General features: G+C 34.2%; 2 protein-coding genes and 1 long non-coding RNA gene across 8 annotated transcripts; 1 reads left to right on the forward strand and 2 right to left on the reverse strand.

The window, feature by feature from the left end:
- Positions 1-1,437: 1,437 nt before the first annotated feature.
- On the reverse strand, positions 1,438-6,930 carry LOC103497077 (phosphoinositide phospholipase C 2-like). 2 transcript variants are annotated; one of them, XM_051080377.1, is made up of 10 exons: positions 6,680-6,930; positions 6,263-6,527; positions 5,361-5,557; positions 5,042-5,177; positions 3,771-3,950; positions 3,394-3,593; positions 2,762-2,879; positions 2,002-2,148; positions 1,841-1,927; positions 1,438-1,734 (listed from the first exon to the last, which is right to left on the reverse strand). In XM_051080377.1, exons 2-10 carry the CDS (start codon positions 6,476-6,478, stop codon positions 1,438-1,440), a joined length of 1,578 nt encoding a protein of 525 aa, XP_050936334.1. In that variant the 5' UTR covers positions 6,479-6,527; positions 6,680-6,930. The 2 variants fall into 2 exon arrangements, with proteins under 2 accessions (XP_050936334.1, XP_008457368.1); XM_008459146.3 differs by having other exon boundaries at positions 6,263-6,930.
- LOC127144439 (uncharacterized) lies at positions 1,450-4,100 on the forward strand. The gene is made up of 4 exons (XR_007816066.1): positions 1,450-1,582; positions 1,665-1,743; positions 3,530-3,696; positions 3,788-4,100. It is a non-coding gene; the product is annotated as an uncharacterized LOC127144439 (long non-coding RNA).
- A 130-nt stretch (positions 6,931-7,060) lies between the features above and the next one.
- LOC103497078 (phosphoinositide phospholipase C 4-like) lies at positions 7,061-10,510 on the reverse strand. 5 transcript variants are annotated; one of them, XM_051080375.1, is made up of 10 exons: positions 10,197-10,354; positions 9,587-9,872; positions 9,239-9,435; positions 9,013-9,148; positions 8,727-8,924; positions 8,417-8,631; positions 8,162-8,279; positions 7,930-8,082; positions 7,766-7,852; positions 7,061-7,670 (listed from the first exon to the last, which is right to left on the reverse strand). In XM_051080375.1, the coding sequence occupies exons 2-10, from the start codon at positions 9,860-9,862 to the stop codon at positions 7,377-7,379; spliced, it is 1,674 nt and encodes a 557-aa protein (XP_050936332.1). In that variant the 5' UTR covers positions 9,863-9,872; positions 10,197-10,354; the 3' UTR covers positions 7,061-7,376. The 5 variants fall into 5 exon arrangements, with proteins under 5 accessions (XP_050936332.1, XP_008457370.1, XP_008457371.1 ...); XM_008459148.3 differs by having other exon boundaries at positions 9,587-10,510; XM_008459149.3 differs by lacking the exon at positions 10,197-10,354 and having other exon boundaries at positions 8,417-8,667; positions 8,736-8,924; positions 9,587-10,174.

Below are 10,510 nucleotides of genomic sequence, written 5' to 3' on the forward strand. Positions count from 1 at the left end.
GAAAGCTTTATTTGGAAACCAAACGGATATAAATAAAACAAATTAAAGTAAAAGCATGTTGTGGATTGCTAAAGATTTTGAATATGTTAATGCTAACTTTGTAAATTTTTATTATAAGAAGTGAAATTTTGGAATGTGCACAGTTCTTTTACATATATCATAAATGTCACACAACACATCCAAACAAATCACAGAGACAAGAGAAAATCCACAAACAGAGAAACATAAATAGTAACTCATAGAATTTGGTAATAACTTAGTTCGGTAATACATCAACTACAATGGTTTCAAATTTTATAGTAAAAAAGCATGGATAACAAGTTTTATTTTTAACTAACAATAATAAACTGACATTAGAGACTAGTTAGATTTATGATTCATTGAAAGTCAAAGAATTAAAGTTGGATAATTGAAAGTTCATGAACTAAAAATTGAACAAACTTCAAAGTTTATGGACCAAAATAATATTTTAACAGTTTTTGTTTTATAATTCATGAGTGTCTAGACTAATTTATGTGTATCTTTACTAATCTTACAGAATAACTGTTGAACTTTGCAATAATTGAATGTTAAGAAAATTTGTAATATCAAATTTTAATTAGGTAGATGACTATGAATGGAAGTTGTTCCCTTTCATCGTTAAACTTTGGTCCTTTATTTACCACTTGGAGTCTCAAACCATAATGGAGGAAAACATTTATTTTTAAAATGTGAGTGAGGATTCATAGTTGTTATCAATTGACAATATATAGACAAAGAAGAGTGAGTTGACCTCTAGCAAGATTTAATCGAGAGATATACAACCACACGTAGACTAAGCGTGTATTCAAATTTTTCTTTAAAGGATTAAATTAAAATAAAGTTTTAATCGTGGGTTTGACTATTACATAAAGTAAGTTAAAAGAAAAGAGTTTATAAAACAAATTAGTTTAGGATAGCCACTTAAGATCAACTTTAAAAAAAGAAAAAAAGAATTTTGAGTGTTTAAGGGTTAATCTCTCCCTAATTTGTATAAGAAACTCCAACCCACCTTCGATCACTACCCTTGCCGATAATTTTTATCAGCAACACAAGAGTAAGATTTACATCTCCAAACTTTTATTTGATCATATTTGTCGTCTTATCTGATATTTAAGAATAATAGGCCAAAAGAGGAGTGTTGTTAGTTGTGGAGCTTTAAACTCTCAATCTTCTAGTGCACGGTGATTTGAGTTCATAACACTTTAGTTTGAGTAATGCATATTCTGGAGGGTACAAACAATAAAATATATGCTATACTAGATGTTGATATTAAGAAATACATTACACACTTGAGATGACTTGAACATTCTTTTTTGCAAGATATCCACATTACAACAGTTTATCCGTTTGTTTCTCAATATTTATTCATAAAGAAAATGACGATGATGCAATACGCGATGAATTGATTTGTATCATTCATTTTTGGAAATCGAAGCGCATAAGGAGCTTCACATGCTTGTATCTCTCTCCCCTCTTATTGTACAATGGCACTGCTCGGATTCCTGATTGGAGCTCTTTCACCGGCAAACATGTCTGCCCCGCGAAGTCATCTTTTCCAGAGGTATCGTGATCACGAACCACAATTTGTAGCAAAGCCAGTTCAGGAGTGCTTATTGAGAAACTAAACTCCTCATTCCAAACAGGTACCCACTGGTTTTCAATGGGGATGGTTTTTCTCGTCGCTCTATCCTTTCCAACCCCGACCATTCTGATCTGTAACCGGTGAGCAAATCCATGTTACATACATATTATACAAGTACAATCGTTTATCTTCCACATTTGGGAATGTTTGATTTTTAGGTTCAATTCTGTTTCTTACCTCAACGTATAAATCTGGAGGTGAATAGAAATCGAAATGTGAGAGATCGAATTCCAAATGCCATCCTTCTCCCATGTATACCTTTATCTGTATGAATTGCGATTGTTCAATAGTGAACTGATGTGCTTTAGAGGAAATGATCAATGTGTTAGCAAACTGACCTTTAAACCTTTTATCCTTTGCGAGGGTGTTGATCTGGAACTAGATGTCTTTGGGTTATTAAGCAAGAATTCAGGTTTCTTAATGTAGCCACAACCACCATTGCCTCTGAACATTCCTTCCATGGTCCACAAGTATTTCCCAGCTCTCTTCAATGTGTACAAATGTACAAATTATTAGTTCGAGGTTGTGCCTCAACCGGAGGTTTCTCTTCCGGTTAAATATTATGTTAAATTTGCCTTACCCACGAGTTTAAGTTTTTTGGTCAATCGGTGATTTAGATGATATCAGATCAGGTGGTTTAGGGAGGTTCTATATTCATGTCCTTGCATTGTTATTTCTTCCCAAATTAATATTCATTTCCACTTGTCGGGTCTTTTTCATATTTCAAGCTCATGAGTGAGGGGAGCATTAATTGTGAGATACTACGTTCAATTTAACTTCACCTCCTAGCTTAGCTTCTAGGTCAATAAGTAATTTGAAACTTGCCCTAATCTCTCTTTCTCATCTTCGTGTGTTATTTTTCTCCTCTTGGTTAAGATATTTGCTATAGGTTTTGCATCAACAACCCTTAAGTTAAACAAAACTTAGTTCTTGAACATATCTACTAGTGGCCGTTAAATTTGGACCAAATTCTATGCATATCCTTTTCCCCTGCCCTTCGTCTTACCAATGGAATCTGGGTATATTCAGCTGTCTAAATTTTGTTCTTACGCATAACTTAGCGGCAAAGATATAGAAGAGGAGTCTGAACTCTAATACCTGCATGTTAAAAGCAACCATTTGAGCCCCATGAGTCCAGCCAAGCATAGGATTGTAATTAGATGAGTTGAATCTTGAACCTTTTGGATACACTCTCAGCAAATTCCTCTGAGTAAACCTAAGGCAAAATTTTATTGAATATCTCTTAAAAAAACATTAAAAGAATACTGATTCTCCATTTGTGATGTTGGATATGCATGGTTATCTCTTTTGTCATTGCAGGTAAATAAGTACTAATAAGAAGAATAAAAAAATTTACCATTAGTTTTTAAGATATAACTATAAAATGTTTTAGTACTCTTTTTTTTTTTCTCTTTATTGATAGGTCAAATGGTTAAGGCATAAACAAGATGTCAGAAGTTTGAATGCCCTACTTCTAGATCTTGTGTTGAACTAAAAACAACTGGGAAAGCTAATAAAAAAGTTTGAATAAGATTTTATACATTTTATATACAAGATGAAATTATAGTAAAATCTAATATGAAAGATGTTTCGAAAAATGCTCTATCAAATGGATATAATGCATCTTCATTAATTTCTTCTGTGAATTAGTTTGCAGACTTTGATTCATAGACTCACAATGCACTCCATTAAATTCTAGTTAGGACAATGTTAAAGGGATATGGTTGTACCTGATAATTTCGTGTCCATATTTTGACACAGCCTCTTCAAGTTTTTGCTCACTCAGACTAAGTCTCAAAACTTTTTCCATATCATTAAATAAGGTCCGGAGATCTGATCCACGTTTCATCTTCTTTGCATGAATAGCAATCAAACTTTCATATTCTGGAATATCGATTTCTTCATCTTTATCCAACTCCTCCATATACCCCTGAAAAGGCAGAATGAGAACTGCATCAAGAATTCTACATCATGTTCACTTGTGGAAAGCAATTTCAGAAGTTGAGGAGATTATGGAAGTGTGAATCTTTCAGGTTTGTCTAAACGTTACAAATTTTGTTACATCATTATAAGTTATTTTCATGAAAGATATAATAATGATGTGCACCTCTATATCTTCTTCAGAGCTTGCACTCTCATCTGCTGGTGGTTTTTCCCTGGTGGTACGCTCTGGTGGTTTGGTAGAAATCAGAATCTTTCCCTTAAGTAACTCCGGCGATGGAAATTCATTCAAGTATTCTCCAGGTTCAGGAACATAGAGGATGCTCCCAAATGTTGACTTAAGCATCTACACTTTATTACAGAGGTAAAAGAAGAATTCATGGTACTTAGAAAATAATGGTAGTCTTTGGACAGTTTGTGACTATTCTAATACTAATTTTTGGTCCAATTACATATTTAGACCTTCAAACTTTGAGATGGGTGTCTTGTCATTTTTTTAAACTCACGTGCACAATTTCTTTCTAAGGTTTTATTTAGACATAAAATCCAAATCATATTTAATCAATTAATTTTTTTTTCATTAGACACAATAGAAAGTGCAATTGTTGGTTGCTCATGTAATAGTAAAATGAAAAAAGAATTATCGTTGTTAGTGACCATTGATGTGAGGAGGTAGGTGAAGGAAAAAGGGAGAGATGGAGGGAAATGGGTAAAGAGGTAGGGAAAAGGAGTTAAAAAAGTTATGTTGAATTGAGTTCATAATTATTAGACGGAAGCTATCGGGAGTTAAACGATAAAACAAACTTATATATATTAAATTAGTGTGATTTAGTTACAACGACCAAATTAAGCTTACCAATTCAATTATTTTCATATTGATATTTAATTTCTAATACACCGTTAGATAATTATCTTTAAAAAAATATATTTGATTGAAATTGAATTTATTTATTTAAAAGGATATTTTCAAATATAGCAAATAGTTAATCAAAATATTTAGACAAAATTTTAGATTCTAACTATGATACACAATAACAGAAGTAAGCTATCCGGTGTCGATCATAGAATCTAAAATTTTACTATATTTTATAAATAATAATTTTTTTAAACTAAATTATTTGATAAAAATGGTAAGAAAAATAACTCTTACAAGGAATAAAATATAATTGTTACGGAAAAAAAAACAACTCTTGAGATTTGTAAACATGAAGTTAGGGAATGTGATTGGTCTTTAGAAAAGCTGAATTTAAAAGCTGGTAATATCAACTTTTAGTAAAGTGCAAAAATAAAAAGTGATTCTTGATTTCACAGATTTAATTTCTTAGACAAATTATAGAAACGAAATAAAAACATGATTTCTGAAAAACAAAATTTGTTTTTTTTTTAAAAAAAGGATCAAACTAAACTTAACGAAACAGTAAGCTCTCTATTACTCACCTCGGCCACTTCTTGTCGAAGATCATGAGTGAGATGGTCCTCAAAAGTTATAATTACAGGATACTTTGAAGCTGTAAAGGCATGATCTTTGATTGCTCTTAGGCATTTGACGAGTTCCACAGGAGCTGTGAGTGTCCTACACCTCCATACGTATTCAATTACTAAACCCACAAGTTTATGGATAAGTAGATAAACTTATCTTTCACTCATCAGTCTAAACTTTTGGGTCAACGAGTGATTTAAGATGTGTTTTTAAGTCGAATCCTTTTCGTATTAACACTTTAATATAGTTAAATATGAATTTAGATACTGGTCATACCCTCCATGACGAACATCAACGCCATTTTTCTTGGAATTAGGCCATAAATCAAGCTCAATTGCTCTTACTCCTTTTTTAAGAGCCCTTATGATAGGAGTCTCACTGCAATCACTACTTAGTTGATTTCCTGTTAAGTAGGAGTTGTGGCCAGTAAATATGTAATAGTGAGACAATGGGGCTGTCATGTCCTGATAGGCCTGCATCCATCAGTAATAATATCATAACTTTTTTCTAAAAAATTATTCTAGATTTCTCTGTGAAAAACTATACTTCTTTGGTTAATCTACATCTTTGTCCTTAGTAAACAGTTATTGAATAGTGTAGGATATTATAAAATGTCATTTGTATATATGTATATGTATCAAGAAGATCATGATATAGAATATGAAACTTTTCTTAATAGATATGGTCAAGTAAAAGAATTACTTCCTGATAAAGTTCAAGACTATTTTTTCAACCATTTGTCTAGGAAATTGACTTTGAAAAGAAGAAGAGGTAGAAATATCAGAACTTGACTAGACTAAGGTTAAAAAAATTACTTTGTTTGACAAATCTCTCAAACAAAAAAAATTCTTTTGAAAAATAATTTGTAGTCAAGATATGAACAGAAAACCATAACTTCTTATCTTTATTGTTTTCAAAGCAAGGCTCTGCTTTTCTTTTCAAAATTGGTTTTAAGAAATTTGACATGTATTGCTTGAAAAGTACAATATTATTATTCATACTGAACTCACTGTTCATAAACATAAAATCTGTGCTGTAGCAAAACAATATTGTTTATGACAAAACAGTGATGATAATCAAGTCTATTATAATTAATTTCTATGTCTGAATGATGCTGTGGTTTTAAGGATGGTGTGACAAGATTGGTTTGAAAAGTAAAGAGAGGAAAGAGAGAGAACCGAATGGGAGGGAGAGAAAGCAAGATTAAGGTCTTGATCAAGAAGATAACGGAAGAATTCTTCTAGATGAAGGCCTCTTCTCTGAAAGAAATTGAGGTGCTTGAAATTGTTGAAGATGACCTGAGCTTTTCTGCTATCTTCTCCTTGAACATCATTCAAGAACTTCTGCAATTGCTCAATGTTCATTATGCCATTCTCTGAGTATTTATCAAACATCCTCTTCACATCTTCTGGTGCTTCAGCTACATTTGTCCTGAATCTTCTGCTGAAAAAGAAGCAGACCTTAAAACTGTGCTTATACATTCTTTTCAATGACACAGAACAGACACACCAAATCTGCACTTTCTTTCTATCATTTTCTTCCGTTTATCCTATTGTCATATACGAGAGAGAGAAAAGGGGGAGGGGGAGCTTTACTTTCACTCCCTAAAGAATGGCGTCCAGCCAAAGTTGGAATCCCGTGTTCATCGCTAGAGGTTCCTTTCTTAGAGAGAGCAACTGTGGAACTAGCGTAGAAGTTGCTTTTACTCTAAGAAAGGGAACTGCGATTCCAAATCTAGCAACCTAGTTTACATTGTAGGAATAGCCTGTCGCTAGAATTTTGGATGTTTGATTGAACCGTTTAAATCCTAAATGTAGGTAATGTTTGAACTTTTAAGGGTCTGATTCTTTTGTCTTTTTTTATCTTTATATTTGATTTTTTTAAACGTTAAGAGGTCTGATTCTTTACAGCAAACTGTTATCTCAGCTATTCAGTAAAGTGATTTGATCAGCTGGATTCATTAGGAAGAAAAGATATCAAAGAAATTCACAATTCTGTTCATATATCCATTTATTCTCTTGGCTCTACTTTGCTTTACAAGAATAATCACTCTCTTTAGGAAGAAGGAATCTGATTTTGTAGTATTACAGTGGCATCAGAGAAGGAAAGGGGAAAAAGGGGAGAGAGAAAAGTAGAAGACACCATATTCGATGCTTCACCCCTATCCTATGAAAAATGTAAGAATACAACCCATTCTGGTCAAAGAACAACAACAGTCTCCCCCACGGACAACGGTTGAAAGGAAAAGTTCACTCCTCTGAGATGGTTGCCAAAGGAAAAGAAATTGTATTCTCAGGAAAACTCGAAACGCATTAGAAGCTTTACAGAACTGTACTTTGATCCTTTACGGTCAAAAAGAGGAACAGCATGGATGCCTGGCTTAACTTCAGAAACAGGAAGACAGTTTTGTCCTCCGAAAACATCCTTATCTGATATGTTGTAACTATACACGTCAATTCGAAGTAAAGCCAGTTCAGGAATGGTCAAAGGAAATGTGAACTCTTCATTCCAAACAGGGCTCCAAGTTTCTTCTTTGATCTCTGTTTTCTTTATTACCTCATCAGCTGGAGCTCCTGCAATTCCAATCTGCACAGAATTCAACAAACTCTCAGTTCTGGTAACATTTATTTGCTAGAGCAATGGGCTTGGATTAGCTGGATTGCTATTCACTTGAAACTTACCCTTGTGTAGAAGTCAGGTGGGGAATATAAATGAAAGTGGGTGTTTTCAAAATCCAAATTCCAGCCAACACCCATGTAGAGTTTCACCTGGCATTTGCATGATAGTGTTTTTGAGAGGAAGACCAACAAAACATCATACAAGATCTAGTTTGGCAAACCACTACCTTCAAAGTTCTTTTAACTGGCAAATTTGCATTAGGATCAAACACCTTGCCATGGGAATCAACTGTGATTAGAAAATCAGGTTTTTTCACATAACCACAACCTCCGTTAGATCGAAACATCCCACGCATTAAGCTGAGAGACTTTCCATGTCCCTGCAATGATCCAAATAAGTTTATTTTTTGAAAAGAAAAGGACAGTATTGTAGTTTGATCCCAGAAAAAAAGAAAATACCTGCATATTGAAAGCAACCATCTGGGCCCCATGTAACCAAGCATTTTGTGGCTTGTAGTTGGACGAGTTTACCCGAGTTCCCTTTGGATATATCCTTAACATGTTTTTCTGGGTGAATCTGAAACCAAGAACAAGGCAAGATGGGTATCAGTTAGAAAAATCATTGTAAAAAAGAGTAGTGGAATAATAGGGGAATGAAGCTTTGGATTTCACAATGTCCTGCTCTGAGTGAATTCAAGTCTATGTTATTGTTACCTAATAACATCCATTCCATGAGCTTTAGTTGCCTTTTTGAGTGCCTTTTCACTCAAGCTAAGGCGTCTAACTTTGTCAGCTCCAACTTTTAGAGCTTCCTTCAAACCTCCGTTCGGTTTTCCAGCATGAATGGCGATTAGACGTTTGTATTCTGATACACCTGTAGTGTAAGATTCGTAATCACTGTCATCACTCTCGCTGGATTCACTCTCGCTCTGCAACCCAACGAAGTTGTATACTCCATCAAGATACTGGAACCAGAAAATGACTAGAAAAACACAGCTAAAATGTGGTAAAATTTCGAGCAGACCGTATCAACCCCATCTTCATCATCAGTCTCATCATCACTGAAAGAATTCTCTCCTTTCACATTTTTGGATCTGAGGTATTCTTTAGGGGGTTTTGTTGAAATGACGATCCGATACTTCAATTCTTCAGGAGAAGGGAATTCTTGTAGATATTCTGCTTCAGGAAAGAACAGCATATCTCCAAATGTTTCCTTTATGTACTGCAAACAAAAACAATAGTATTCACCATTACTTGTGAACAAAATTTTTCACTCTCCTAGAAATTTAAGGTAGCAGCATAAATGATACCTCTGCTGCTTTAGCTTGAAGATCAGGAGTAAGGTGATCTTCTAGAGTAATTATGACAGGATATGGAGATGCTATGAAAGCATTCTCTTTAATAGATTTCAGACATCTAACAAATTCCACAGGTGTTGTCAAAGTCCTAAATCAAAAAATTTACAAATTCAACTTCAGTCAGAAAAACTTCATTAATCTCCCTCCACATATTTCTCTCAATTATCAACAATTCCACCTTCCATGAAGAACATCTATTTCATCTTCTTCAGAATTTGGCCATAAATCAAGCTCCACAACTCGCACGCCGCTCTTCAGTGCATTTATAATTGGAACATCACTAGAATTACTACTCAATTGATTCCCAGTCAAGTAAGTGTTGTGACTAGTGTAAATGTAATAATGAGACAATGGAGCTCTCATATCCTGATGAACCTGTAAGTTGATTCAACACTAACATGTCTAAGAATTTGCAATTAAAAATCTCATATATTTCAAATCTATATTGCAAGAAAAATCCTCCTCAATCTGAAGAACAAGACCCAGAAACCAAATCTTCAAGAAATGAGAGAAACTAATTCCTCACCTGATCCGAAATTGGGGGATTCAGATCCATAGAGAAGAGATAGTAATAGAAATCATCAAGAGTGAGAGAATGTTTGGTGAGTTTGGTGATCACGTGATGTCGTCGCTGCAGCACGTGTTCAACAATACGTTGAGCATCAGCCAGTGACGCTGTCTGATCTCCTTGAAACTCAACGAGAAACGATCGGAGCTGCTCGGCGGTCATATTGGCGGCAACACCGCCAGCATATTTGACAAACGCCTCCTTCACGTCAGGTGGTGGCTCTTCTTTAGACATCTTAAATCTTCTAATGAAACAAAGACAAACTCTGTAATTTCCCATAGAAAAAGAGAAGGAAATTGAAATTGAAATTGAAAGAGAAAGGGAGAGAATTGGAATGAAAATGAGAAATGGGTTGATTTGTTTTGGTTTGAAATATGTTTATATATACAAAAGGAAAAGTTTTTGGTCTTCATTTTTGGAACAACTCAGCCACCAGGAAGGCAGCCATGGGTTGAGAAGATCAAAGAGTTTGAGTTTAGACTCTTTCTTTTATGTTATTGGAGCACTTTTTTTCTTTCCTCCCAATATATTCCTTACAAAAGCTAGGAATTTGGGTGCTTTCTCTTACCATCAGATCAGATTCTACTGTTTCTCCTTCTCAATTTCTCGAAACATACACTCCCTTTTTGCCTAAGGGAAACTAATACTATAGTTTTTCAATTGTAGTTTTAATTTGGTCCCTATAGTTTGGTTTGAATTGGATTCTTTGTGGTTTAGAAAAGTGTTCCTTGGCTCCTTGTGATGTGAAACTTTCTTTTAATTTGGTCAAATGTTCTTAGGGAGATTGATGGAGAGAAATAAGAGAGAGAAAGAAAGGAGAAAGTGTGGGAGGAAAGGAGGGAGAAAATGTTTTTGTTATTATTGTTTTTGCTGATGAAGAAA

This window comes from Cucumis melo, chromosome 12 (assembly GCF_025177605.1).
Source record: "Cucumis melo cultivar AY chromosome 12, USDA_Cmelo_AY_1.0, whole genome shotgun sequence".
Taxonomy (NCBI): domain Eukaryota; kingdom Viridiplantae; phylum Streptophyta; class Magnoliopsida; order Cucurbitales; family Cucurbitaceae; genus Cucumis; species Cucumis melo.

Bases quoted from the DNA above. Each gene is read 5' to 3' on its own strand.
- LOC103497078 (XM_008459149.3), bottom strand. From the start codon at position 9,907: ATGGGAAATTACAGAGTTTGTCTTTGTTTCATTAGAAGATTTAAGATG. The intron at 9,436-9,586 runs GTGAGGAATTAG...ATCAACTTACAG, and splicing joins ATCCCCCAATTTCGGATCAG to GTTCATCAGGATATGAGAGC. The intron at 7,853-7,929 runs GTAGTGGTTTGC...TGCAAATGCCAG, and splicing joins CAGTTAAAAGAACTTTGAAG to GTGAAACTCTACATGGGTGT.
- LOC103497077 (XM_008459146.3), bottom strand. From the start codon at position 6,565: ATGTATAAGCACAGTTTTAAGGTCTGCTTCTTTTTCAGCAGAAGATTC. The intron at 1,928-2,001 runs GTCAGTTTGCTA...CAATTCATACAG, and splicing joins AAAGGATAAAAGGTTTAAAG to ATAAAGGTATACATGGGAGA. The intron at 1,735-1,840 runs GTAAGAAACAGA...CACCGGTTACAG, and splicing joins CTCCAGATTTATACGTTGAG to ATCAGAATGGTCGGGGTTGG.